The sequence below is a fragment of the Tupaia chinensis genome, unplaced genomic scaffold, assembly GCF_000334495.1.
Source record: "Tupaia chinensis unplaced genomic scaffold, TupChi_1.0 Scaffold000527_1, whole genome shotgun sequence".
Classification (NCBI taxonomy): Eukaryota; Metazoa; Chordata; class Mammalia; order Scandentia; family Tupaiidae; genus Tupaia; species Tupaia belangeri.
Window position 1 is genome coordinate 3,819,671 of NW_006160040.1, and position 27,001 is coordinate 3,846,671.

A 27,001-nucleotide genomic window follows, 5' to 3' on the forward strand; every position below is an offset into this window, starting at 1 on the left:
TTTTTTTTTTTTTTTTTGAGAGGTTTTTGCTATAGGGCACGTGCGCTCGCCAGACACAGAGAAAGAGACAAAGAGATAGAAAACGAGAAATCATGCCCCAGGGGGGGATGGCCACGCCGCAATCCGTTCTCCTCCATTCTCCTCTCGGGATCTTGGGCACGCATGCACACGTGCCCGGTGTGAGTTCAAGCCACTGGGTCCAGGACGCGAACTGCGGTCGACTACGTGGGAGTCCAGCAACATAGCCATTACACTAACTGCTGGTCCCTGTTTTCTTGCATCTCTATTAGCTTTGTCACTATGAATATTTAAAATTCTTTATCTGACATTGCCATGAGTTCCTTTATATTCTCTGTGGAGAAAGAGGAGTTATTCTTTTCCCTTAAAGGAGAGAGATTTTCTTGGTTTCTCAAATTTCTTGTGCCTCTGCAAGTGGTTTCTGGTCATCTGATGGATTATATGTTTTTTCCTGGTTTTTGGATTTATATATGAGCATTCAGAGGACTGCAGATGGAGGTGACCTACAGTCTCTAAACAGCACCATTTTTCTCCCTGATTCAATGAAAATTGAGACTATTTAAATCAGTGTGTGGAGGCTGAACAGAAAAGTGAGAAAGGGAAAAAGAAAAGGAAAATGAATAGAAAAAAAAAGAAAAAAAAACCCAAGACAAAAACAATAAAAAAGAAAAAAAATTGTCAAAAAATGAAATCAGAGCTTAGCAGAGAGCTAAGTTTAAAAATTAAAAAAAATAAAAAATAGACAGAGATGGAGAGAGACAGAGAGAATAAGTAGGGTGCTCTAACCTGGCTCCTGGCTAGATCTGGGGGCAGGAGGGTGAAGTCTGTGCAGAGGGTCTTCCATGGTCCATTAAAAGTTTTAATGTGGGACCAGCAGGTAGCATAGCAGTTAAGGTGCTGGACTCCCACATAGCTGATTGTGGTTCAAGTCCTGGACCCAGCAGCTTGAAACTCACTCTAGGCTGTGTTTCTCACTGTTTCTCTCTGGTGATCACACACACCCTATGGCAAAAACCTTTAAAAAATTTTTTTAAAGGAATTTTTTATTTAATTTTATTCATTATTGCTATTATTTCTTTTTAATTTGCTGTAGGGCACATGTGAACTAAGAAACAAGAAAGCAAGCTGCCAGTCCGGGACTTGAAACACAGTCAGCCATGTGGGAGTCCAACACCCCCTCGAAAAAGTATTAATGTGACACTTAAGCAACATATGTGGGGGCCACATGGTGGTGTAGTGGTAAAATGAGACACTCAGCAGGGCTGACCCACGTGTGAAAGTTTCCGGCTTAAGTCCAGAGACCTTTAAGAGTGAACGGGGCACACATGTACTCATGATTTGGGGCTGGTTGTGGCTGGGTGTGGATCACAGCATTGAAATGCTATTGGAGGTTCTCTCTCTCACATGGTCATGAAAGAAAGAAATAAAGGAACTTTAAAAAAATAAAAGGAGAAACATAAATGGAGCACTATGACATACTGTTTCTTCATTTAAAAGAGTCTAACATTTTACATACTTTTTGTTTATAGCTTATACAGTTCAGACGTCTGAGAATATAACTCCAACTGCTGCCTCAGAGGCTTCTTTGAAAGCTTTCGCTGTTTGCCATGGACCTCTGGACCACTATGACTTTCTGATCAAAGCTCATGAGCTAAAGGATGATGAACATCAAAGAAGAGTCATACAATGTTTGCAGAAACTACATGAGGACCTTAAAGGATACACCACAGAGGCAGAAGGCCTTTTTTCAAAGGTGAGGTTTGTGTAATATTTAAGATTGAATAGTAAAAAGTATAAGCATTTTATAAAATGGATTCAATGCAGTACGGTACAGTCAGAAAAAACTTTGAAAATTTTTCTTCAGTTCTTTTAAACAAGCTAATGAATCCCCATTTCTGACTTTTTTTTTTTTTAAGCATTTTGCCATAGAGTGTGTGTGCTCATTGGAGGCCAGTGGGGTTTGGCCACATCCTAATCCCTTCTCCTCCAGTCTCCTCTCAGGAACTTGGGTATGCATGCACATGTGCCTGGCATCATTTTCAAGCTGCCAGGTACAGGACTTGAACGATGGTCAGCCATATGGGAGTCCAACACCTTCACCACTACATCATCTGCTGGTTCTACCACTCCTGATTTATTCATGTCCCATAACTTACAGCTCAGGCCTGGCCCAGGGGTCAACAGTGAAAAAAGAGTGATTTACTTTTCCCTTTCTTCTCTTCTTTTCTCTACTTGTCTAGCTTCTCTAGGGCCAGCAGAAAGATGAAAGATTAGAACAAAACAGCAGTCTTAAGTGACCGGTTAGCTATTGGAGCCTTTGTGGAGTAGATGCAGACATGCTAACTCTGTTGAGGAGCACATCAGCGGGTTCTTCAAGATACCCATGGGGACCTCCACACCGTCCTTTCTTTGATTGATTCTAATGACTCTGGAGGAATGCCTCAACATCCCTGCTTTTGCAAGGGACCTCTTTGCCATTGCCCTTAGCTTTCTTAGATGGGGTTCATACAGGGCTACTCTTACTAGGTCACCTTTTATGTTGTCTATTTAGGCCACAGGAAGCATAATATCTCCTTTCTCCAACCCCTGCTGCATGGGCAGGTACAGTCAGCCTCCTGCCCTCAGACTTCTGTAGACAAGAAGAAGGCACCAGCCCCCATCTTCACTTTGTATATACTCATATTTCTGGAAATACTTGTGAAGTTCTGCCATGATCTCTTCCATCCCCCACTGTCATAGCATCCCATGGATTTCCTCACCCACACAAGCATCCAGCTGGGGAGGGAGATGCCCATCTCATGCTCAATTCTAATCTCCTTGGATACTTTTTGGGACCCACCCTACCCTGGGCATGAGTGAGAAAAATGCCACATCACTCTGCATCCAGCTAATGAATTTCTTTCTTTCTTTCTTTCTTTTTTTTTTTTTTTTGAGAGATTTTCGCTATAAGGCGCGTGCACTCGCCAGACAGACAGAGACATAGAGACAGAAAGCGAGAAATCACCCCCCAGGGGGGATGGTCATGCCTCAATCCCTTCTCCTCCATTCTCCTCTCAGGATCTTGGGCATGCACGCACACGCGCCCGGCGTGAGTTTTAAGTCACCGGGTCCAGGACGCGAACCGCGGTCTACTACGTGGGAGTCCAGCGACATAGCCATTACGCTAACTGCTGGTTCCCAGTTTCTATCTTGAAGTTTTTCAATTCTACTTTGGTCTTAGGGCTGTTTTTGTCTTTTTTTAAAAAGTAATTCTTACATGGATATGACCTCAAATGTTCTTCCGTTTGTGATGGGGTTATAGCCCAATAAATCCATTGTACATTGGAAATATCCCAAGTTGAAAATGCATTTAATACATTGTAGAGAATTGTTTACCCTTGTGATTGTGTGGTTGACTGGGAGCTGACCAGCAGAGAGAGAATAGCAAGTATTGTAGCAAGTAATTGCTAACACAGAAAAAGATCAAAATTCAAAACTGGAAGTAAAATGTCTTTTACTTATTTATTTTTAAAATTGGTAGGGGACCAGCAGATGGTGTAATGGTTACGTTGCTGGACTCCCATATAGTTGACAGTGGTTTGAGTCCCAGACCTAGTAGCTTAAAACTCATGTGGGACGTGTATGCATGCATGGCCAAAGTCCTGAGAAGAGAATGGAGTAGAAGGGATCATGGCGTGGCCATCCCCCCATGGGTGATTTCTTGCTTTCTGTTTCTCTCTGTCTCTTCAGCAAACACACATACCTTATAGCAAAGATCTCTCAAAAAAAAAAATTGCCAGAGGGCATGTGTACCAGAGAGAGAGAAAGAGAGTGAAAACGAACGAGAGACAGAGAGAGAGAGAAGGAAAGTGAGAAAGCACTGCCAATAGTGGTGGTCATGCCACAGTCTCTTGCCTGATATTTCTCCCTCCTTTTAAGATTCTGGGCATGCATGCACATGCACCTGGTATGTTTTCAGGCTATTGGGTCTGGGACTGGAATGGCTCTGTCAGCAGTGTGGGATTCAACTGCCAAATGCACATAATGGCTGGTCCTTGAAGTATGGTTTCTACTAAATGTGTGCCAACTTTACATCATAAAATTGTTTTTAAGAGTTTTTTTTTCTTTTGGCCTGGAGAGATAGAGACAGAGACAGTGAGAGGGAAAGTGAGAAATCACCCCCTGGAGGATAGCCATACTACAGGCCCTTCTCCTCCTCGGATCTTGGGCATTATATGCACAAGTGTCCAGCATAATTTCCAAGCTACTGGGTCTGCAGTCAGCCATGTGGGAGACCAGCAAAATAACCACTATGCCACCTGTGGCCCCAAGTGGGGCTTTTCGTTATAGTGTATCGTGAACTTGTTTCCCCTAGTCTTCAGCTTTGAACTTTTGTTGAAATTCCTATCTCTTGTGACAAAGGAAAACTCCCATTTCTTGTTCTGTTATGGAAGTCGTAGGTACCAGCAGATGGTGTGGCAGTTATGCCGCAGGGCTCCCACATGACTGACCATGGTTTGAGTCTCAGACCCAGTGGCTTCAGAATCATGCCAGGCATATGTGTGCCCAAGATCCTGGGAGAAGAAGGGAATGGGGTATGGCTCTCCCCACTGGGGAATGATTTCTCACTTTCCCTCTCACTGTGTCTGTTTCTCTCCCCAGCAAGCGCATACTTCCTAAGGCAAAAACCTCTAAAAATAAAAAATAAGTCATTGTAATCAGTAGTGTTATCTTTTTTTTTTTTTTAAGTTTTTTTTTAATTGCTAAGGGAGGGTTTGAGGGGTGGTCACACTGCAATACACCGTCCTCACTTTCTTTATCTTTTCAGGATCCTAGGCGCACACATACATGTGCCTAGCGTATTTCTCAATCTGCCCTGGCTAGGATTTGAATCATGGTCAGTCATGAAGGATTGGCTCCCCACATACAGCTATTCAGCCACTGTGCTACAGGGCTGGCCCAGTGGTATCATCTTTAAGTTAAGAAGGATATCAGTAATAAGAGTTAGATAGGGTTCACCTTTAGAAAACTAGTTTGCTTTCTTTTCCTTTTCTTTCTTCTTCTTTTTATTTATTTATTTTATTTTTTAAAATTTTACTGTATGCTGGGAACCAGCAGTTAGCATAATGGCTATGTCGCTGGACTCCCATGTAGTCAACTGCGGTTCACGTTCCAGACCCAGTGGCTTAAAACTCACGCCGGGCACGTGTGCGTGCGTGCCCAAGATCCCGAGAGGAGAATGGAGGGGAAGGGATTGCGGCGTGACCATCCCCCCTGGGGGGTGATTTCTCGCTCTCTGTCTCTCTGTCTCTGTCTCTGTCTCAGTTTGTCTGGCGAGCGCACGCGCCCTATAGCGAAAAAAATCTCTCCAAAAAAAATTTTTTTTTTGCTGTATGCTCACCAGAGAGAGAGAGACAGAGACAGAGAGGGAAAATAAGAAGTCACCCGCTCCAGAAGGAGATAGCCATACTGCAATCCTGTCTCCTCCATTCTCCTTTAGGGATTTCTGGCAGGCATACACATATGCTGGGTGTGTTTTTTAAGCTGTAGCATCTGGGACTTTTCAAGCTGTTATGTCCAGGACTTGAACTGTACAATCAGCCATGTGGGATCTAGTCGCCTTAACCTCTACGTCATCTGCTAGTCCTTCCTTCCTTCTTGCCTTCCCCTTCCTTCCTTCCTGCCTTCCTGCCTTCTTTGCCTTCTTTGCCTTCTTTGCCTTCTTCCTTCCTTCCTTCCTCCTTTTTTGTTCTAGGGGGCATGTGTACTCACCAGGAAGAGATAGAGAATGAGTGTGAGGAGAAAGGACCCATCATAGAGAATGGTCATGTTACGATCCAATCCCTTCTTTCATCTCTCCCTCCTTTTGGGCATGCATGGACAAGCATGCGTGCATACGCATGCACACACACACACACACACACACACACACCAGGCATGTTTCTCAAGCTTCTGGGTCCAGAACTCAAACTGTGCAGATGGACATGTAGGATCCTGCTGCCTTAACCACCAAGCCATGGAGCCAGCCCTGAAACTAGTTTTCTTTTCATTAAGAGATTACTGTTCTTCCTTCTTCCCCCTTGAATATTCTTTTCCTTCCTTCCTTTTTTTTTTTTTAATTTTGGTTAAGAATGATTTATTTTATTTTATTTATTATTATTGTTATTTTTTAATTTGACCAGAGATAGACAAAGAGAGAGATGGAAAGCGAGAAAGCAAGCCACTAGGTCTGGAACTTGAACTGTGGTCAGCTATGTGAGAGTCCAGCACCCTAACCATCCTGCCACCTGTCAGCCCCCTCCTTTCCTTTTTTTATTTTCTTTTATTTTGTTCTTTCTTTTTTCCATTAGATAGAGAGAGACAGAGAGAGAAAAACAGAGATGGAGACTTATTGGGTTGTTGGAAAGTGTTGATGCCATTTTGCATATGAAAACAGAAAAAATACATCCTTGATTTTTCTGACAACCCAATAGGTACTTCCACTAATATCTTCATGACATAACTTATCTCTGTCTCAGCTGGCCCAGATCATGGGCATACATGTGCCAGGTGTGCTCAGGGAGGTCCTGGATTGTGTACTCAGGACCTTTTTCATATGGTTCTACTCATGCTACCTCTGTGTCACCACCTGGTCTCCTTCAATATTCTGTTATGATAAGGGCTTTTATGATTATTATTATTATTTTAGATTTTGCTATAGGGCACATGTACTTGCAGGAGAGAGATAGAAAAAGAGAGAAGGAAATAGAAGGAGAGAGAGAATTCTGTTTGGAATTGTGCATGTGCACACTTGCACCAGCATGTTTCTCAAGCTGCTTGGGCCAGGATCAAGCTGCACAGTCAGCCATGTAGGCTCTGACTTCCTTAACCATTAGGCCTTGGGTCCAGCCCTGTCTTATAGTTGTTTTTTGGTTTTTAAAGAAGTATTTATTTATTTATTCATTTATTTAATTTGATCAGGGAGAGAGACACACACACACACACACACACACACAGAGGGAAAATGAGAAAGCAAGCCACCAGGTCCATGACTGAAACCATGGTCAGTCATGAGGGAATGTCTAGCACCTTAACCACCATGCCACCTGCTGGTCCCCTATAGTTTTTTTTTTTTTTTTTAAATTAAAAAAATCTTTTAAAATTGCCAGAGGGCATATGTGCTTACTGGTGATAGAGTAAGAGAGGGAGAGAAAAAAAGTGAGAAAGAACTCCCGGATTTTGTGTACGTAAGTACAAATGCCCAACGTGTTTTGTCCTATAGTTTCTTTTTTTTTTTTTTATTTTTTTTTTTTTTTTTTTTTTATTTTCATTTGAGAAAAACATATATGAAACTTTAGTTTTTGGAGATTGTAAAGATGCCACAGACCTATCCCTTCTAAAAATAAATACTAATATATGAATTATCAGCAAAGGAAATTTCGAGCTATTAGATTTTTCAGTGATAGAAGAACTTTATTTATAGATTTCTATTTCCTGATAAATAGGATTTATGATTTTATGGGCCTTTGTTTTTTTTTGTAATGCTGACGTTTAAATATTCACCATGGTGGATTTATTTTATTTTTCTCATTGTATTCCTAAGGAACTTTCTTGTAAGCCTAAGTGTAAGATAACATGTACCTTCTTCAGAAAATGACAAACTTATTAATCAGTGAGAAAAAATTAGTGAGAGACTGCTAGGTTGCTTTCACTTACTTATATAACTGTTTTCTCTAGTAAACATAGATCTTTATGAGCAATGACCATATCCTCTGAGCAACAAGCTATGAAGAGTGAGCATTTATGAACAGCAGACTATTATTTTTTAGAATTAATTTTAATTTAATTTATTACTATTATTTTTAAAATTTGTTCTAGGGCGTGTATATCTAAGAGAGACAAAACTGCTAGGCCCAGGACTTGAACCACCATCAGCCATGTGGGAGTTCAGCGCCTTAACCACCACGCCACCTGCTGGCCCCATATCAGACTTTTGTCATTAAATAAAACTTACATCCAGGTTAATCTCAAACATTTAATGTATGCATAATTGTTATTGTGCTGTGAGGTAATTAGGCATAACTGGTAAGTAGTTCATGTAAATCACTATAATTAGAATTACTTTCACATAGCCAAATCAAGCATTTCTAGAGTCAGGGAGGGAGAGAATTAAATAGAGTATGGAGCTACTCTGAAAATCTGTTTCTATTAATCAGGGTTATGCAGGCAGCCAGGTTTTTCATCTCTAGAGAGGAAACCATAAACTAAAAGACATAGAAATTTGGGAGAAGTCACAAAACTCTTCATTTTTTCCTGCTTGCCAGCAAATAATTTTTAGTTCTTCCCTAATGAGAAATGATTATTTCCAACTTTCTCTTATATCCTGCTATCTTATATTCGGACATTTCCTTTTCACCCACCCAAGAACAATGCATATAGTAAATGGAAAAGAATTGCCCTGCTTTAAGTCAGACTACTTCTAAGGTCCTAATGCTTTCCTTCTAGTTTCTAGCATGTGGAGACTGTAAGCAGGATTCCTTGACTGTGAGCTGTGGACTTTTCTTCAGGAGATGCAAGGAGGCCTGGTTATTTGTCCAAGGTTCTTTAGAGAGGCCCCTAGGCAGTTTGCTGTTTTTTTCTTAGTCCTTCCCTTCTCTCCTCTAGCTTAAGGAGTGTGCACTTACTCTCTACATTCCTCTTGTAGGAATAGGCATTTCCTGTAGGTAATGTAGATCCAGTGGTGTGATTTAGGTAAAGCTTCCCTGATTCCTAGAACTTTATCCCTTGGAAAGAATCATAAATGACATTGAGTACAATATGGGCAATAACTAATAGCTTTAGTTTCACTAAAGGCCAGAAATATTTTAATTTTATTTATTTTTTTGAGAGATTTTTGCTTTAGGGCGCATGTGCTCCTCATCGCCAGAAAGACAGAAAACAAGAAATCACCCCTTAAGGGGTATGGCCACGCCGCAATCCCTTCTCCATTCTCCTCTTGGCATCTTGGGCACGCACACACATGCACTCAGCGTGAGTTTAAGCCACTGGGTCCGGGACTTGAACCGCGGTTGAGTACATGAGAGTCCACGACATAGCCATTACGCCAACTGCTGGTCCCGTAAAAGGCCAGAAATATTTTTAAATAGGGAGCAGCAGTTAGCGTAATGGCTATGTCGATTGACTCCTATGTAGTCAACTGTGGTTCGAGTACTAGACCCGGTAACTTAAACTCACACCAGGCGCATGTGCGTGCATGCCCAAGATCCTGAGAGGAGAATGGAGGAGAAGGGATTGCGGTGTGCCCATACCCACTAAGAGGTGATTTCTTGTTTTCTATCTCTCTGTTTCTCTCTGTCTTTTTGGCAAGCACATGTGTCCTTATAGCAAAAAGTTCTCCAAAAAAAAAAAAAAGAAAAAGAAAGAAAGAAAGAAAAGAAAAGAAATATTCTTAAGTAATTTTTTTCTTATACCAAATTTATGAAAACTGAAGCAAATGTATTATATTCTAACCCAGTGAGGACATATGTATAAGGAAGTAAAAGTAAAACTAAGAGTAGTAAAACTAAATTGCTTTTTGAGCATTAACACATGCCAGACTCATTTAAAATCTGAAATTTGAGAAACAGTGGAATTGCCTGATTCACACCAGAATAATTAATCAGTATATTCAATTGCATCTTAAATATTCTCACGATTCCAAAAGGTGGAATCATGCCATAAACATACATAAAAATGTCTTTAATAAATCCTTTAAAATAAATGTTAAAGAAAGTTGTAGAACTCTATTTTATAATGTTAAGATTGGAATTTTACCTGTCATTATCAAATCAAAGCTGACTATTTGGGTTATTTACATATTACATAGGCCTTAAAGAGGCTTCAGTATCATGGAATCTATGCTGAGATTATAATAGGTTTCTAGATCAGGGGACAGCAAACGTTTTCTTTAAAGGACCAAGTAGGCAATGTTTTAGGCTCCCTGAGTCATATGATCTCTGTTACAACTACACAATTGTCATTGGAATCGAAGCAGCTATGGGTTATACATAATTAATATTTTCTAATAGGGCTTACAAAAATAGGTGTCAGGCTAGATTTGGATCATGGACCATAATTGGCTGACCCTTGCTCTAAATGACTGCTACCTGATTTGAGGGCCAGTAGAGACATTAATTGTATGCAGGGTTCTCCTTGAGCTGTACTTGGTCTAGCTTTCCAGCTCATATCCTATTACTTCTCTTGAGTCTCCATCTCTAGTCAATAGAACTTTACTCTTCCATTATTACAGACAAACAGACAAATGGAATAAAACCAATGCTCTGTGAGTGCCTGATATGATTGAGTTGATGTTGAAAATCAGGGGGAAAGGGATGATCTATTAATAAATGAGGATAGGACCAATGGCTATCTATTAATATATAGAGAATAAAATATAATAGGCTACGTACCTCTCCAAATATAAAAATAATTCCCATAGGTTGATGCGTTAAATCTAAAATGAAACTTTAGAAATTCTTGAAGAAAATATAAGAGGGTTAACTTCATGAACTTTGAAAATGAAAGAATTTCTTACATAAGATATAAAAATTTAAATGATAGGAACCAGCAAATGATGTAATGGTTACATCACTGGACTCCCACGTAGCCAACAGTGGTTCAAGTCCTGGACCCGGTGGCTTAAACTCACACCAGACATGTGTATCCAAAGTCCCAAGAGAAGAATGGAGGAGAAGAGATTGCAGCATGACCATTTCCTCTGGGGGGGGTGATTTGTCACTTTTTGTCTCTTTGTCTCTCTCTGTCTCTCCAGCAAGTGCACGTGCCCTATAGCAAAAGTCTCTCTTCAAAAAAAATTAAATTATAAAGGTAAAGGCTGATATATTTGACTGTATTAAAATTTAAAAATTTTAGTCAACAAAAAGTACCATAAAAATAGTGAAAGAATAGGCCACAGATTGGTAAAAAAATAACTGTAGGGGTTGGCAGATGGCATGGTGGTTAAGGGCACTGGACTCCCACATGGCTGAGCGTGGTTTAAATCCCGGGCCTGGAGGCTTGATTTCTCCCTTTCTCTTTCTCTCTCTCTCTCTCACACTCTCTCCCTCTCTGGTCAAATCAAAATAAATAAATAAAATAAATAATAAAAATAGTTAAATAAAGTAAATCTTTAAAAAAAACAATGTAGCCAGGGCCAGCAGGTGGTGTAATGGATAAAGTCCTGTATCCCACATGGCCATCTCCACAGTTCCAGTCCTGGGTCTGCAGCTTAAAAATGCACCAGGTGCATGGATATGCATATCCACAATCCACAATCACTCCTGGAGGGTGATTTCCACTCTGCCCCAAATTCTTCCCCAACTTGATGTGAAAACTTAATCAACTTTCAAAGTAATTATTATTTTCAAGACATGGTGTAGTGAGCGAACATTCAGCATTTCAGAGTGGAAAGTCAGGAAAACCTCTTGATAAACAGACATTTCTCATATGCTATTTCTCATACGGATGTGGTGGTCAGCCAGAAACATTCCTTGGCGAAAAGTATTTATGGGTAGGAAAACAGAAGTCTCTGTCTTTGGAATAATCTACTTGGATCCATTGGCAACAAGGACTTTGATTTGGTAGAAGAATCGGGGAGAACAGTATCGTAGCAAGGGTGAGAATCTAAGTAGAGGGGAGTGTAAAGATCTCCTTTCAGATGAAGGTAACTCTTTGTGCAAAACCATATAGAGCATGCTCTCTGCCAGATTCTCTATTTGGGAAAGCCACCTGATGTGATAGATTTCGATTTATGCTCTAATTATTTCATTCTTCTTGTAAAGTCACCAGTCAATTCAGTTAGTTCTTAGTTGTTTAGATTTCCCCCCTTTTCAGTTCTCTTTCTTTTTTAAAAAAAGAATTATTTTGTTTAACTTTATTTATTTATTTAAATTCGACCAGAGAGGGACAAATTGTGTGTGTGTGTGTGAGAGAGAGAGAGAGAGTGAGAAAGCAAGCCACCATGTCTGGGACTTGAACTGTGGTCAGCCATGTGGAAGTCTAGTGCCCTTAACCACTACTCCACCTGCCAGCCCCAATTGTTTTTCCATAAATTCATTTCAGCCTGAAATTCACTGTTGTTACCCATTGCCTTCTTTTCCAGTTGTCTTCTTACTCACTGTTCCTGACGATCTCCATGAAGGTGCCATTTTAAAACATAACTCTAAGAACTTAGATCCTCTTTTAACAAAATTAGACATTTTCTTTCAATGAATTTTTCTTTTTTTCTAAAATATTTTGTTTTATTTCACTTTATTTATTTTAATTTGATCAGAGATGATTGGAGTGTGTGTGTGTGTGTGTGTGGGGGGGGGGTGTGTGTGTGTGTGTGTGTGTGGGGGGGGTTGGTAGGGAGAAAGCAAGTCGTCAGGTCCAGGACTTGAACTGTGGTTGGCCATGTGGGAGTCCAGCACCCTTAACCACCACACCACTTGCCAGATCCCATCTTTCAATGAATTTAAGTTGAATATTACGTTGATTTTGTTGTATACAACTGGATATTTTAAAAATTATTTACTTTATTTATTATTCTTTTTCTAAAGCTTGCTGTAGGACACATGCACTCACTAGATAGGGAGGGGAAGAGAGAGAGAGAGCAAGAAAGCAAGCCACCAGGTCTGAGACTCTAATTGGAGTTGGGCATGTGGGAGTCCAGCACCTTAATAACTACACCATCTCCCGGCCCCCACAACTGGATTTTTAACTGAGTGGAAACTTCTATTTCAAACTGGGAGAACTAGAAAAACTGAGCAATTGCTACCCACACCATCATCTCCCATTTAAATGTGCAGCTGTAAGGACCTGCATGCATATTTGAGGCTATCCTGATGCAGCCATCTATATCTTCTCAGGAAGCCCGAAGCACAGCTCCATCACAATCCATAGTCCCTGGTGGTGGTGGAGACCACTGCAGAGCTGCCTTCAACTGCCTCTGCTCTACTGTGACTCATTGGTGGAGCAGATACCAGTGGTGGTGTCCTTTCCACCAGTCCACTCCAATTCTACCCATTCTCTGTAATATGTCAAGGATGATATTTTAGGGGGCTGGAAAGTGATACATTGGTAAAACACGATGCTCTCTGGGGCTGATCTACATGGGAAAGTTGCCAGTTCACATCCAGAGACAATGAGTATGCCAGGCACACGTGTACCCGTTATTCAGGCTAGCTAAAGCCAAGAGTGGATTTGTGGCATCATATCCTGTCAGGAGTGCTGTGCCTCTGTCTCTGTCTTTCATTCATGGAATAAATAAACCAAAACCAAACAAAAACCCACACACAAAAGAATATTTCTGGCTGGCTCTGTAGCTCAGTCTGTGCTGTACAGGGGAAACCAGATCCCACATGGCCAACCAGTGTTTCAGTCCTGGACCCCTTGGCTTGCAAAACATTTGTATGTGCCCAGAATCCTGGCAGAATGGAGACTTGGAGAAAAGCAGATTGCAGTGTCACCAGGCCCCACTGGGAGGTGCTTTCTCTCTCACTGTTGTGTGTGCACATGCCCACCAGAAGTTTGTAACAAATCCAGTCACACCGTTCTCCTTAAGGCTTTCAGTGCCCTCAGGATAAAGTACAAACTCATTAGCATGTTCTACAAGGTCCTTGAGAGCCTGTTCCTGCCTCTTGATAGTCTCAATTGTCATTGTTCTCTGTTGGCTATGAAGTCATTCGCTACTCACTACCTTTTTGTTAAGGCCTATCTCACATTACCCACCTAATAACCATATGCTCCTCCTCTTTTCTTGGTCTTCTGGGCTTGTAGAACCGAGCTCATAGCCTGGCGCAAAGTAGATGCTCAGTGCGTAATCCATGTTTGTGGAATTAATGAAAAGTAAGTGAACAAAATCATCACTGAAGATTCACAAAAAATTCTCTGCTAGCTCTGAGACAGTAGTCACAGTGGCTATGAACCTGTCTGTGTGTCTGTGTAAGAGTATAGGTGTCTCTGTGCATTCTCTTATTCTCTTATCTCTCTCTGAATTGTCTGTATTCTCATGCCCTTCTTAGGGTTTATTTTTAGTTAATCCAGATGATACCTGGAAGGTCAGTTTCATTTATCAAATTCACAACCTTTGCAGAGTTCAGAATAGGGCGTATTGTCCACATTTTCCTTTCTTTTCTTTCTTTCTTTTTTTTTTTTTTTTAGCCTTTGCTATGGGTCACTTGAACTTGCCAGACAGAGATAAATAGAGCAAGTCAGAGAGACAGGAAAAGTGAGAAGAACCCTCCACCCCCACCCCTTGGGGGTGGCCACATCATAATTCCTTCCTCTCCATTCTTCTCTTGAGATTTTGGGCATGCATGCACATGCACCCACTGTGATTTTTCAAATCCTGGATCCAGAACTCAAACCACATAGTTGGCCATGTGGGATCCAGCCATGTAACTTCCACACCACCTGCTGGCCCTCTGCATCTTCTTTTTGATGAACTCCAGGTCAGTTTGAGAATTATCCTGTGTTCTGGATATCCCTCTAAACTAGGATAGATCACATCTAGCATAGCTTCACCCAAGAAGCAGCCTATCAGGAGTGAATAAACATAGAAGGATTTGCTGGAGAAATTGCCTGTCATCTTTGTCTTTTAGCAGCATATATAAACACTTATGAATGTTGCTTGAAGGCAGGAGGCATTAAAAAGTAATCTGCATCTTTATGTTATAATCAAGTTGAGCTATTTCTTAGGCCAGTTGTTAATTTTAAGCCCCCTCCCACCTCTTGCTAATTATTTAGATACTTAATTGTGCTACTGAAGAAATTGGTGTACTTTAGGTTATAAGGTTCTTTACAAAGCAGCCAAAGGCATTTAAAGAGAATTTATAGGTGCTAACACATAGTCATTTTTTTAGTCTTTAAAAATCTTTCTAGAAACCTAAAATGATCTAATTTATCAAAAAGTGGTCCATGTTGAGAATGATACAATGCCAGTTTTTAAAAGATGTAATTATGCTCAGCATTCCAGCTGGAATCATTGTCTCTGATTCTGTCATTTTGGGAGATAATAGTAGAATGGTGGGGGAGGGGAGAGAAACAGGAAAAATAGTATTCCTGCATTTTAAACAAACTGAAAACAACACTTTTTATTTTAACAGCATCACCCTTATTATCTAATTGTCCCAATGGAAATTATACCAGAATAGCAGGTGGATAGTAATCCAGAAAAGCAGAGAACATGCCATTTTAATTTTAACTTCGATGAGGGTCACCTTGAATAATTTCTCTGCATGTGTATTTGTGTGTGAGCACATGCCCATGCACGTGTGTTGTTTTGTTAGAGTCTTGCTATGTCATGACATAGCTTCCGCTTCAGCCTCCCATGTAGCTAGAACTACAGGTACACTTCACTGCACCTGGCATTTTAGGGTGAGCTGCAAATTGAACTGGGCCTCCCATGTAACCTGAGCCTGCTGAGTTGCAGTGTTCAACACACACTACTGCAGCTGGGCCTGGGTCTCTTCTTATTTCTTTAAGTTTATTTATGTATTTATTTTGAGGAAATGGGGGAGAAAGGGCACCCTGGACAGAGTTGTAATCTTCCTCTAGCCTTCTAGCCAGCCAGGATTGTGGGTGCATTCATGGGTAGGCCCAGCATGTTCAGGTCAACCTGGGATCCTAACCGGGGGCCTCCTATATTGTTCCAGCTTTGTGTGGTGGTGCCCTAACACTTGTGTTGCTATGGCTGGACTGGACCTAGATAACTTTATAACCCTAGAGTTTTAATATATTAGGAAACAAAGGATAAAGTCAAAATCATTAAATCAAAATATCTGGAATGCTGGGTGACAAATGTTCTTTTAGTTTATAGTAGCTAAAATAAAGAAATAATTTTGATAACAGTTTTGAAAGCAAATGTCTAGAACATAAATATACAGCTATTTTTGGATAATTTTAGATTTAGAAAATAAAAGTAGTGAGTCCTGAGTTACCAATTTTTTCTAGATTTTTATTTCGAAAAAATTTTGACACTGTACTTAGATCCACTAATGTTTAACATTTTGCTATTTATAGTGAATGAGATTATGTATTCTTTAAAAGGTTTAATCATTTGCATTTGTTTTTCTTATTGATTTATTAAAAAAACTTCTTGCATGTAATATTACTTTTTTGCAGTTTATTTTTTGAATTTTTACCTTAGTGTACATATATATGTGCATTTATATATATATATGTGTGTGTGTGTATATATATATATACACATATATATATATATTTATATATTTTAACAAAGCTTAAATTTTGCTGTTTTAAATGTATTTATCTTTTCTTTTATGGTTTCTAGGTTTATGGCATGCTTATAAGACATTAAACTTCAAGGCTGTAAAATAAACAGTAAGACATGTATAAAGATGTTGATGAGAAGGACTACAAGAGGATTTTTCTTTTTTAAGTTTCTTTCATAAGCAAGAGAGACAGCAGGAGACAGAGAGAAAGACAGCATCCCCAACAGGGCCTTGATGCCATGATCCACTCCTAGCCTCAGACATCCCTGGATCATGGACACTTACATGCCTGGTGCACTCACAGAGGTCTCCAAAGCAAAGAAAAATTTAATTTGATAGATCATGGTTCCTGAGAAGGTGGAGTAGAGGTTGTGTGAGATCCAGAAATCGATAGAAGGTTGGACAGGAAGAGAAATTATTGACCTTTGTTACAGGAAGAAGGAGGAAGTGAAAGGGGCAGATGGGGTGGGATTGTAATTTCATATAGAAACTTGAAGGAGTTCCAACCCAACATTGTCTATTTTCTGTGTATCAAGAAGTAGAAGACATCTGAAAGTGACGTGAGAAGTGTAATTTAGCTTGAAGGGAGCTGAGAAGGTTCCAGACAATCATTGTAGAGACTGAGAGTGAACTAACCCAGGAAATAGAATTGTTGACAGTATGGATGGCCTGGTGACAAGGTCTATTCTGCAGACCTGTGAGACTTTTCCCAGCTATCTTTAGCAGTCTAAGTGAAGGTGTTAGGAGGTTAGCTATCTTAGTATGGTATTTTTCTCTTTTTAGCTATGCCTCTAGCATTTGTTTCTAATTTTACTACATTATAGTTGAAATATACTTGGTTCTTTGGAATTTATTGTGGCTCTCTTTTATGGCTTAGCATATAGACTGTATTTGAAATCGTGCTGCATATTTTTTTCTTGAACATATTCTTGATTTATTTGGTATAGATTTTATATGAGGGACTTTGAAAAGTTTATGGAAGAATGTTTATTACAAGTATATTTTGATGTAAAAAATTTTTGAAATGCATGCATAGTTTTTTGTAATACACATTTTCCATGATTTTTTTTTTTTTTTACTTTTAAAAAGAATTTTGCTATAGAGCATGTGTGCTTGCCAGAGAGAAAGAGAGGAAAAGTGAAAAAGTACCACCCTCCATTCCCCCACCCCAGTGGGAAGGCCATGCTGTTATTTCTTCTCCTCTTAGGATTTAGGGCACTCATGCACATGTGTCTGGTTGTTTGTAAAGCTGCTGGGTCTGGGTCTCAAACCGCCTAGTTGGCCATGTGGTATCCAGCTGCCTTAACCACTATACCACTAGCTGGCCTTCATGAAGGAAACAAAGGATAAAGTCAAAATCATTAAATCAAAATATCTGGAATGCTGGGTGACAAATGTTCTTTTAGTTTATAGTAGCTAAAATAAAGAAATAATTTTGATAACAGTTTTGAAAGCAAATGTCTAGAACATAAATATACAGCTATTTTTGGATAATTTTAGATTTAGAAAATAAAAGTAGTGAGTCCTGAGTTACCAATTTTTTCTAGATTTTTATTTCGAAAAAATTTTGACACTGTACTTAGATCCACTAATGTTTAACATTTTGCCTTTTATAGTGAATGAGATTATGTATTCTTTAAAAGGTTTAATCATTTGCATTTGTTTTTCTTATTGATTTATTAAAAAAACTTCTTGCATGTAATATTACTTTTTTGCAGTTTATTTTTTGAATTTTTACCTTAGTGTACATATATATGTGCATTTATATATATATATATATATTTATATATTTTAACAAGGCTTAAATTTTGCTGTTTTAAATGTATTTATCTTTTCTTTTATGGTTTCTAGGTTTATGGCATGCTTATAAGACATTAAACTTCAAGGCTGTAAAATAAACAGTAAGACATGTATAAAGATGTTGATGAGAAGGACTACAAGAGGATTTTTCTTTTTTAAGTTTCTTTCATAAGCAAGAGAGACAGCAGGAGACAGAGAGAAAGACAGCATCCCCAACAGGGCCTTGATGCCATGATCCACTCCTAGCCTCAGACATCCCTGGATCATGGACACTTACATGCCTGGTGCACTCACAGAGGTCTCCAAAGCAAAGAAAAATTTAATTTGATAGATCATGGTTCCTGAGAAGGTGGAGTAGAGGTTGTGTGAGATCCAGAAATCGATAGAAGGTTGGACAGGAAGAGAAATTATTGACCTTTGTTACAGGAAGAAGGAGGAAGTGAAAGGGGCAGATGGGGTGGGATTGTAATTTCATATAGAAACTTGAAGGAGTTCCAACCCAACATTGTCTATTTTCTGTGTATCAAGAAGTAGAAGACATCTGAAAGTGACGTGAGAAGTGTAATTTAGCTTGAAGGGAGCTGAGAAGGTTCCAGACAATCATTGTAGAGACTGAGAGTGAACTAACCCAGGAAATAGAATTGTTGACAGTATGGATGGCCTGGTGACAAGGTCTATTCTGCAGACCTGTGAGACTTTTCCCAGCTATCTTTAGCAGTCTAAGTGAAGGTGTTAGGAGGTTAGCTATCTTAGTATGGTATTTTTCTCTTTTTAGCTATGCCTCTAGCATTTGTTTCTAATTTTACTACATTATAGTTGAAATATACTTGGTTCTTTGGAATTTATTGTGGCTCTCTTTTATGGCTTAGCATATAGACTGTATTTGAAATCGTGCTGCATATTTTTTTCTTGAACATATTCTTGATTTATTTGGTATAGATTTTATATGAGGGACTTTGAAAAGTTTATGGAAGAATGTTTATTACAAGTATATTTTGATGTAAAAAATTTTTGAAATGCATGCATAGTTTTTTGTAATACACATTTTCCATGATTTTTTTTTTTTTTTACTTTTAAAAAGAATTTTGCTATAGAGCATGTGTGCTTGCCAGAGAGAAAGAGAGGAAAAGTGAAAAAGTACCACCCTCCATTCCCCCACCCCAGTGGGAAGGCCATGCTGTTATTTCTTCTCCTCTTAGGATTTAGGGCACTCATGCACATGTGTCTGGTTGTTTGTAAAGCTGCTGGGTCTGGGTCTCAAACCGCCTAGTTGGCCATGTGGTATCCAGCTGCCTTAACCACTATACCACTAGCTGGCCTTCATGAACTTTTTTTTTTTTTTTGCTATAGGGCGTGTGCACTTGCCAGAGAGACACAGAGAGACAGAGAGACAGAAAGTGAGAAATCATCCCGTAAGGGGGATGGCCACGCCGCAATCCCTTCTCCTCCATTCTCCTCTCGGGATCTTGGGCACGCACGCACAGGTGCCTGGTGTGAGTTTAAGCCACTGGGTCCAGGACTCAAACTGTGGTCGACTACATGGGAATCCAGTGACATAGCCATTACGCTAACTGCTGGTCCCATTGGTGAACTTTTTGAAGGCCCAGATGTAGATGTAAAATTGCTTGAGCTTGGGTTTGCTCCATTACCTGGTGTTTAAGGTAGTTAGATTCCACATGGCCAACTGTGCTGTTTGAACCTCAACCCTGGGGGCTTGGAAAACACATCACTCATGTATGTATGCATGCCCCAGTCCCAACAGGATAGAGAAATGGAGAAGAGATTACAGCATGACCATGCCCAATTGGGGTGCACTTTCTCCCTTTTCCTCTCTTTCTGTCTTTATCTTACTCTGTGAAGAGCACACACACACACACACACACACACACACACACACAGAAAAGAAAAACCTGCTTGAGCTTCTGAGTTTTACTGTTTAGATCTTCAAGAGGGGCATGTCAAAGTTTCTTTGAGCGCAGACAGGTATCAGGAACACATGAGGTTGCAGTCTTCAGGGCCTTGTGACTAGGTATGCAGGGGTGAGCAATGAGTGAGAATTCCCTTGTGTTGTGTCCTGCACCCAGCAGATAGGGAAACAGTGGGTTAGAGAATTGGCGTGGTTTCCCCAGGGTCATATAGCTGGTAAATAGCTATATTTATATTCCAATACTTGCACCCAGCTCTTTTGGGTTCAAGTCTAATACTCTTCTCTCATATCTTTTACGTGTAGTGTAGGTAGGTGGTAGGTTATATCTATCTTTCAACATCGTCTAAAAAGGAGTATCATTAGATCCTCATCAAAAACCCATTTAGAGGGGACCTGCAGATGACTTAATGGTCATGTTGCTGGACTCCCACGTAGTCGTCCATAGTTTGAGTCCTGGACCCAGTGGCATAAAACATGCTGGGCATGTGTGCATTGGTGCCCAAAATCCTGAGAGGAGAATGGAGGAGAAGGGATTGTGGGGTGGCCATCCTCCTGGGGAGCGGGCGTGATTTCTTGCTTTCTGTCTATCTCTCTCTCTCTCTGTCTCTCCTGTGAGCACATGCGCTCTATACCAAGAATCTCTCTAAAAAACAAAAACCTATTTAGAGAAGTAGTTAGAGAAGGTGACATTATCCTATTTTATAAATATTATGAAATTTATGACAAATATAAAAACTGGTCACTAGAGAAACTTTGTTTTCAAGTCTGAGTCTAGTGTTAGTGTGTACATTTTGGGAGTGGGGGGCATGTCAGAGTACTGGTAGGAAGCAATCGACAGCATATGTTTCAAATAAAGACTGAATCTAGAGGCTACTTTCAAGAGGTGTAGGCAGACTTAAGGCAGCAAGCAAGAGAGGGAGGGGCGAAGGAGGAGCCTGGTGGAACCTGGAGCTGTGGCCTTAGAAAGGCCATTTGATAATGAATGGACTGAAAAAGTGAGGTGCGTATACTCAGCCATAAGAAAACACAAGATCCTGACTTTTTTTTTTTTTGTAGTTTTTTTTTTTTTTTTTTTGAGAGATTTTCACTATAGGGTGCGTGCGCTCGCCAGACAGACAGAGAGAGACATTAGAGACAGAAAGCGAGAAATCACCCCCCAGGGGGGATGGTCACGCCGCAATCCCTTCTCCTCCATTCTCCTCTCGGGATCCTGGGCACGCACACACACGCGCCCGGCGTGAGTTTTAAGCCACCGGGTCCGGGACACGAACCGCGGTCGACTACGTGGGAGTCCAGCGACATAGCCATTACGCCAACTGCTGGTTCCCAAGATCCTGACTTTTGATAGAAGGTGGACAAATATGGAAGATTTACTGCTGAGTGAAATAAGCCAGGCTAAGAAGGAGAGACATTGTATGTCTCTACTTTATATCTACTGACTGTCCACACTCTATGGTGGAAATGGAAAGATTAGATGATATTGAAGCATAGAAAATGGTTTTGGATACTGGATACAGTGTGGGAAGAAGGTGGGAGAAGGAGGAGAGTATGAGGAAAGACATTAAGGGAAAAAATAGGCAAGACACTTATGGGACACAGAAATGGATTATTATCTGTTGATAATGTGTATAGTATCCTAGACTGGACTGGTGTGAAGTATATTCATGTTGGGAAAATTATCTTTACAAGCTAAGTGATGTATAGTGATTGAATGTATAAAGTAAATCAAAATAAATTAAGAAAAAATATCTTGCTGTTAAGTTCCTTATATATTTTGAATATTAGACCCTTATCATATATGGTTCACAAATATTTTTTTTTCACAATCTGTACACTGCCTTTTAATTTTGTTGATTGTTTCCTTTGTTGTGCAGAAGCTTCCTAGTTTGATATAGTCAGAAATGTTTACTTTTGCTTTTGTTACCTGTGCTTGTAGTGTTTTATCCAAAAAAATCATTGCTAAGACCTATGTCAAGGAGTTTCTCCCCTATATTGTCTTCTAGGAGTCTTATGATCTCAGGTCTTATGTTTAGATCTTTAATCCATTTAGAGTTCATTTTTTTATATAGTGTAAGATAAGGGTCCAATTTCATTCTTTTGCATTTGATATCCAGTTTCTCCAACAGATTTATTGAAGACTATCTTTTCCCTGCTCTTTTTCTTTTGATTTTTTTTGTTGTACTTTATTTAGTAGATTCTCATTTTTCTCAGTATATTAAATATTGACTACAGCCATACTTTTGAAACTTCTTTTTGCTCTCTGCATAGTTCTCTATTTCTTCTTAGTTTTTCCTACTGTGCATATATTTGCTCTGGTCTCTGACTTTCATCTTGGAAGTTTTTTTTGTTTTGTTTTGTTTTTTAATTTCATTGATTCTTTTTTTTTTTTAAAGAATTATTTTATTTAACTTTATTTACCTATTTTAATTTGACCAGAGAGGGACAGAATGAGAGAGAGAGAAGGAAAGTGAGAAAGCAAGCCACCAGGTCCAAGACTCAAACTGTGGTTGGCCATGTGGGAGTCCAGTGCCCTTAACCACTACTCCACCTGCTGGCTCTCTATTGATTCTTGGCTGTCAATTCATCTTAAGTATTTTAGGTACTTAAGCTGACTGAAAGCTTCCTTTTAAGAGGTTTGTCGACTGGTGTATTTTAGTGTATAGTGATTTGTAGGACTCTGGATATTTCTTAGGGAAAGGCCCACATATAAGTACCTTTGGGGATTTTATTTCATTTTTTTCTAAAGATCATTCTTTTTTATTTTTTTCAGAAAAAAAATTCTTCTGATCACTTATTTGCTGAGAAGGAGCTTGGATGCCATTGTTTGTGTAGCCCATCTGGGAAAGGCAGGGAAGATTAGATGGTTAGCAAATTGTGGAGGGGATGTAAATACAAGTTGTGTGACTTTGGAACCCTTGCCCTGGGCTATGCTTGTTGCCTTGTGTGTTGAATATTAAATGGGACTTCACATCCCTCCACCCCCATTTTTAAAATTATAGTAAAATACATGTAAGATTTGTCACATTAACTATTTTAAAGTATACAGTTCAGTGTGTTAAATACATTCATAATTTGCAACTATTGTCACTGTCCATCTCCAGAACTCTTGTAAAAATGAAATTCTATACCCATTAAATAGTAAGTCCCCATTTCCTTCTCTCCTCAGCTTCTAGCAACCATTTTTCTGCTTTCTGTCTGTCTGATTTTTAACTAAATATTTAATATAAGTGAAGTCACAGAATTTATCTTTATTGACTTATTTCAACTTATAATGTCCTCAATATTCATCTATATTGTAATATATATCAGAATTTACTTTGTTTATAAGGCTGCATATGTCCTGCTGTCAACAGCTTTTTACATTTTTTTTTAATTTCCAGAGGGTGTGTATGCATGCCAGAGAAAGACAGAGAGAGAGAAAGAGAGAGAGATAAAGCACTCTCCAGTGGGGCATGGTCATGTCGCATTTCCTTCTTCACTTCTCCATCCTGTCAGGATGTTGGGCACATGGGTGCACACACAAGTGACCAGTGTGTCTTTCTAGTGGCTTGGGCTGGGTTTCAAATCATGATCAGCTATGTGTGATCTAGCTCCCTTAACCACTAGGCTATAGGACTGGCCTACATTGTTTTTTCTTGTTGTATGTAGCAACTGTCTTAATCCTGTTTGTAGCACAGTTAGGAACACAATCTGTATTATTATCTTTAATTATTTCCATGTTAGAGATTTATAATTTGTTCTTAATTTGCAGCTATTTTCAAGGAGCAAACCTCCAAAGGGCCTGTATGTTTATGGAGATGTTGGTAAGTGTGTTAAATAAGTTTTGGGTAGACCAAACAGAAAGTTTCCCAGATTTTTCTCAGCATTAACTTCCATATCCATCTCTCAGTTTTCTACCAGCAAGGGAATAGGAGGAGGCAAAGGAAAGTAGGAGGAAAGGAAAGGTAAGAGGAGGACAGGTATTTCAGCTTTCACTTGTACTTCTCCTAGGATGTGGATGCAGTTTAAGACAGGTTAGGTTACCAGGTTAGGGTACAAACATTATTAATGGATAAAGTGATTTGACCTCAGGGGAGGAAGTCATGTACACATAAGTTATTAGATACATTTAGATTCATTACTCAGTGCTAATTGATCAGCTCAATATTTAAAAAAATAAGCTGTTCTTTTAAAATTTTCAGGGAACCAGCAGTTAGCGTAATGGCTATGTTGCTGGACTCCCAGGTAGTCGACCGCGGTTCGCGTCGGACTCGGTGGCTTAAAACTCAACGCTGGGCACGTATGCATGCGTGCCCAGGATCCCGAGAGGAGAATGGGGGAGACGGGACTGCGGCGTGACCATCCCCCCTGGGGGGTGATTTCTTGCTTTCTGTCTCTATGTCTCTCTCTGTCTGTCTGGCAAGCGCACGCGCCCTGTAGTGAAAAATCTCTCCCCCCCCCCCCCAAAATTTCATTAACATTTCTACTCATAATCTAAACCTTTAGATTAATAATTTAGTTATTATTATTTTAAATTTAGTTGTTAGCAGATACTCTTAATACATAAGTGGTAACATTTCCTTGGTCTCTTGGGTATTTTTGTTTGTTTGTTTTGTTTTGTTTTAGAGAGATTATTGCTAGAGAGTGCTTGCGCTCACCAGAGAGACAAAAAGCAAGAAATCACCCTCCAGAGGGGATGGCCATGCCACACACAGTCCCTTCTCCTCCATTCTCCTCTCAGGACGTTGGGTACTCATGCACATGTACCTGGCGTGAGTTTTAATCTGCCAGATTCGGGACTCAAACCATGGTCAAATACATGGTAGTTCAGCGACATAACCATTATGTCATCTGTTAGTCCTGGTCTCTCAGTTTCATACATAGAGCATGAAGACTCATATTTTGTTAGAAATATTCTGAGTCAGCACTTGCTTTCTAGATTTTTCTAATCACTTAATGTCTTGCTATGGAAGTCTTTCCTAACCTCATTCTTACTGAAATAATCTGTTTTCTAGTTTCCAGTTCCTTCAAACAATTCCTCTTCTAGTCCTAAACCTTTCCCTGGTTATCCTCATTCACTTATGTCATGAAGATGAAGTAGCTCTCACTCTACTTGGCTTTCCTTTGTCAATTATTTCTTTTATTGACGCATTCAAAACTCACACTTAGATGTAGCAAGATTCGTTTTGGACCTAGACTAATATAGACACTCTAGGCTCCCATATAGCCATTACATATATGTGTTATGAGGGTGGCAGAAGTTATTTTCTTAGTAAAACCTTTAGGACAAGAAAAAAGTAAGAATTGAATGAGTAGTTCAAGTGCTTGATAGATAAAAAACATTCTTTTCTCTCTCCTCTTCTGATTTGGTCACTAATGTCTGTTTTACATTCATAGATTTAATTTAATAAAAGAATCAGGGCCAAGAATATGTGATTTTTAAAATAAAGGTCGGGCCAGCTGATGGCATGGTGGTTAAGGCAGCTGGTTCTCACTTGGTGACTGCAAAGTTCAAGTCCTGGATCCAGTGGTTTGAAAAACACATTGGCCATGTGTGTGTATGTGCCTAAGATCCTAGAAGGAGAAATGGAGGAGAAGGAATTGTGGAGTGACTCTCCCTAATGGGGGAGGGCTTTTTCATTTTCTCTCTCTCTGTTGAATGCACATACCCTATGGCAAAAAAAAAGAAAGAGTCATTTGGCCACTAAAGTGGACAATAGAGATTGCCCCTTAAAATTTTTCAAGTTCTTGAAAATTGAAGATTTAAAAAATATTAAAGAAGCTAAGCTATTTTTTTTTTTTTGAGAGGTTTTCGCTATAGGGCGCGTGCACTCGCCAGACAGACAGAGAGAGACAGAGAGACAGAAAGAGAGAAATCATCCTCAGGGGGATGGTCACGCCGCAATCCCTTCTCCTCCATTCTCCTCTTGGGATCTTGGGCACGCACGCACATGTGCCCGGCGTGAGTTTTAAGCCACCGGGTCTGGGACGTGAACCGCGGTCGACTACATGGGAGTCCAGCGACATCGCCATTACGCTAACTGCTGGTTCCCAAGAAGCTAAGCTATTCTTTATCTTAGTTCATTGATAGGTATTTTGAGACCAATGTATGCTTAACTTCTTATCTAGAAAGTAGTTCATTCCAAATGTTTGATCAGTTGTGTGTGCCTGTACGTTTGGGCATTGAGTCGATTTCATCCTTCTGTCTGTCTGTCTCCTACTGAGAGCATTTGCTCTCAGTACCTACACTTTCATGTTCAATCATTGCTAAACTCCCCATCTTTGTTTCTCCTTTTACCTTAAGTACTTAAACCAAAGTCAAGATGGTTAGTAAAGCACAACAACTTCCACTTTTGCAAAAGGACTTTTTTTTTTTTTTTTAAGAGATTTTTGCTATAGGACACATGTACTTGCCAGAGAGGCAGAAAGAGAAAGAGAGAAATCACCCTCCAAGGGGGATGGCCACACCACAGTCTCTTCTCCATTCTCCTCTTGGAATCTTGGGCATGCACGCACATACCTGGCATGATTTTAAATCACCAGGTCTGGGACTTGAACCTCAGTTGACTATGTGGGAGTCCAGTGATGTAATCATTATGCCATCTACTTGGTCCCAGGACTTTTTTTTTTTTTTTTTAAAAAAAACAAAACACCATGATAGTTGTTGGATTTTAGTTTGGGAAATACTGATTGTATTCTAACTAGTTGAAGGGAGGTACAATATAAATCATTCTTCTGAATGCTTGAAACGATTAGAAAAGATGTGATGTCAGGATATTCACATAGGTTGGGTACGGGCAATTTTTGGTTAGAAACATCTTTACAATATAGAAAGGGGAAAAGAAAAAAATTCTGAGTTAGGAAGATGAACATTTTGATGGCTGTAATCAATTTAGTTTAGAATGCTTACAAAATAGGTAGATAAAAGATCAAATAATCATTATGGGGGGCTCTCTAACTGGGAGAAGAGCCTCAGAATGCCATCACAAGCTTATTCTTTACTAGTGATAGTTTCTGTTTGGACTCGGGAAACAGGTATTAAATTTTAAAGAGACTTGATGGGAAA

At 39.6% G+C, this 27,001-nt stretch overlaps 1 protein-coding gene across 2 annotated transcripts in view; it reads left to right on the forward strand.

The window, feature by feature from the left end:
• Positions 1-27,001, forward strand: part of AFG1L (AFG1 like ATPase) — a 188,907-nt gene that overhangs the window by 27,829 nt on the left and 134,077 nt on the right. Inside the window, exons 2-3 of one of the 2 annotated variants that reach the window (XM_006156962.3) lie at positions 1,548-1,771; positions 23,708-23,759. In XM_006156962.3, the coding sequence (XP_006157024.1) occupies positions 1,548-1,771; positions 23,708-23,759 (276 nt within the window). Of the gene's footprint in view, positions 1-1,547; positions 1,772-23,707; positions 23,760-27,001 lie in introns of those variants that run through there. The other variant, XM_027775124.1, reaches the window with a different exon arrangement.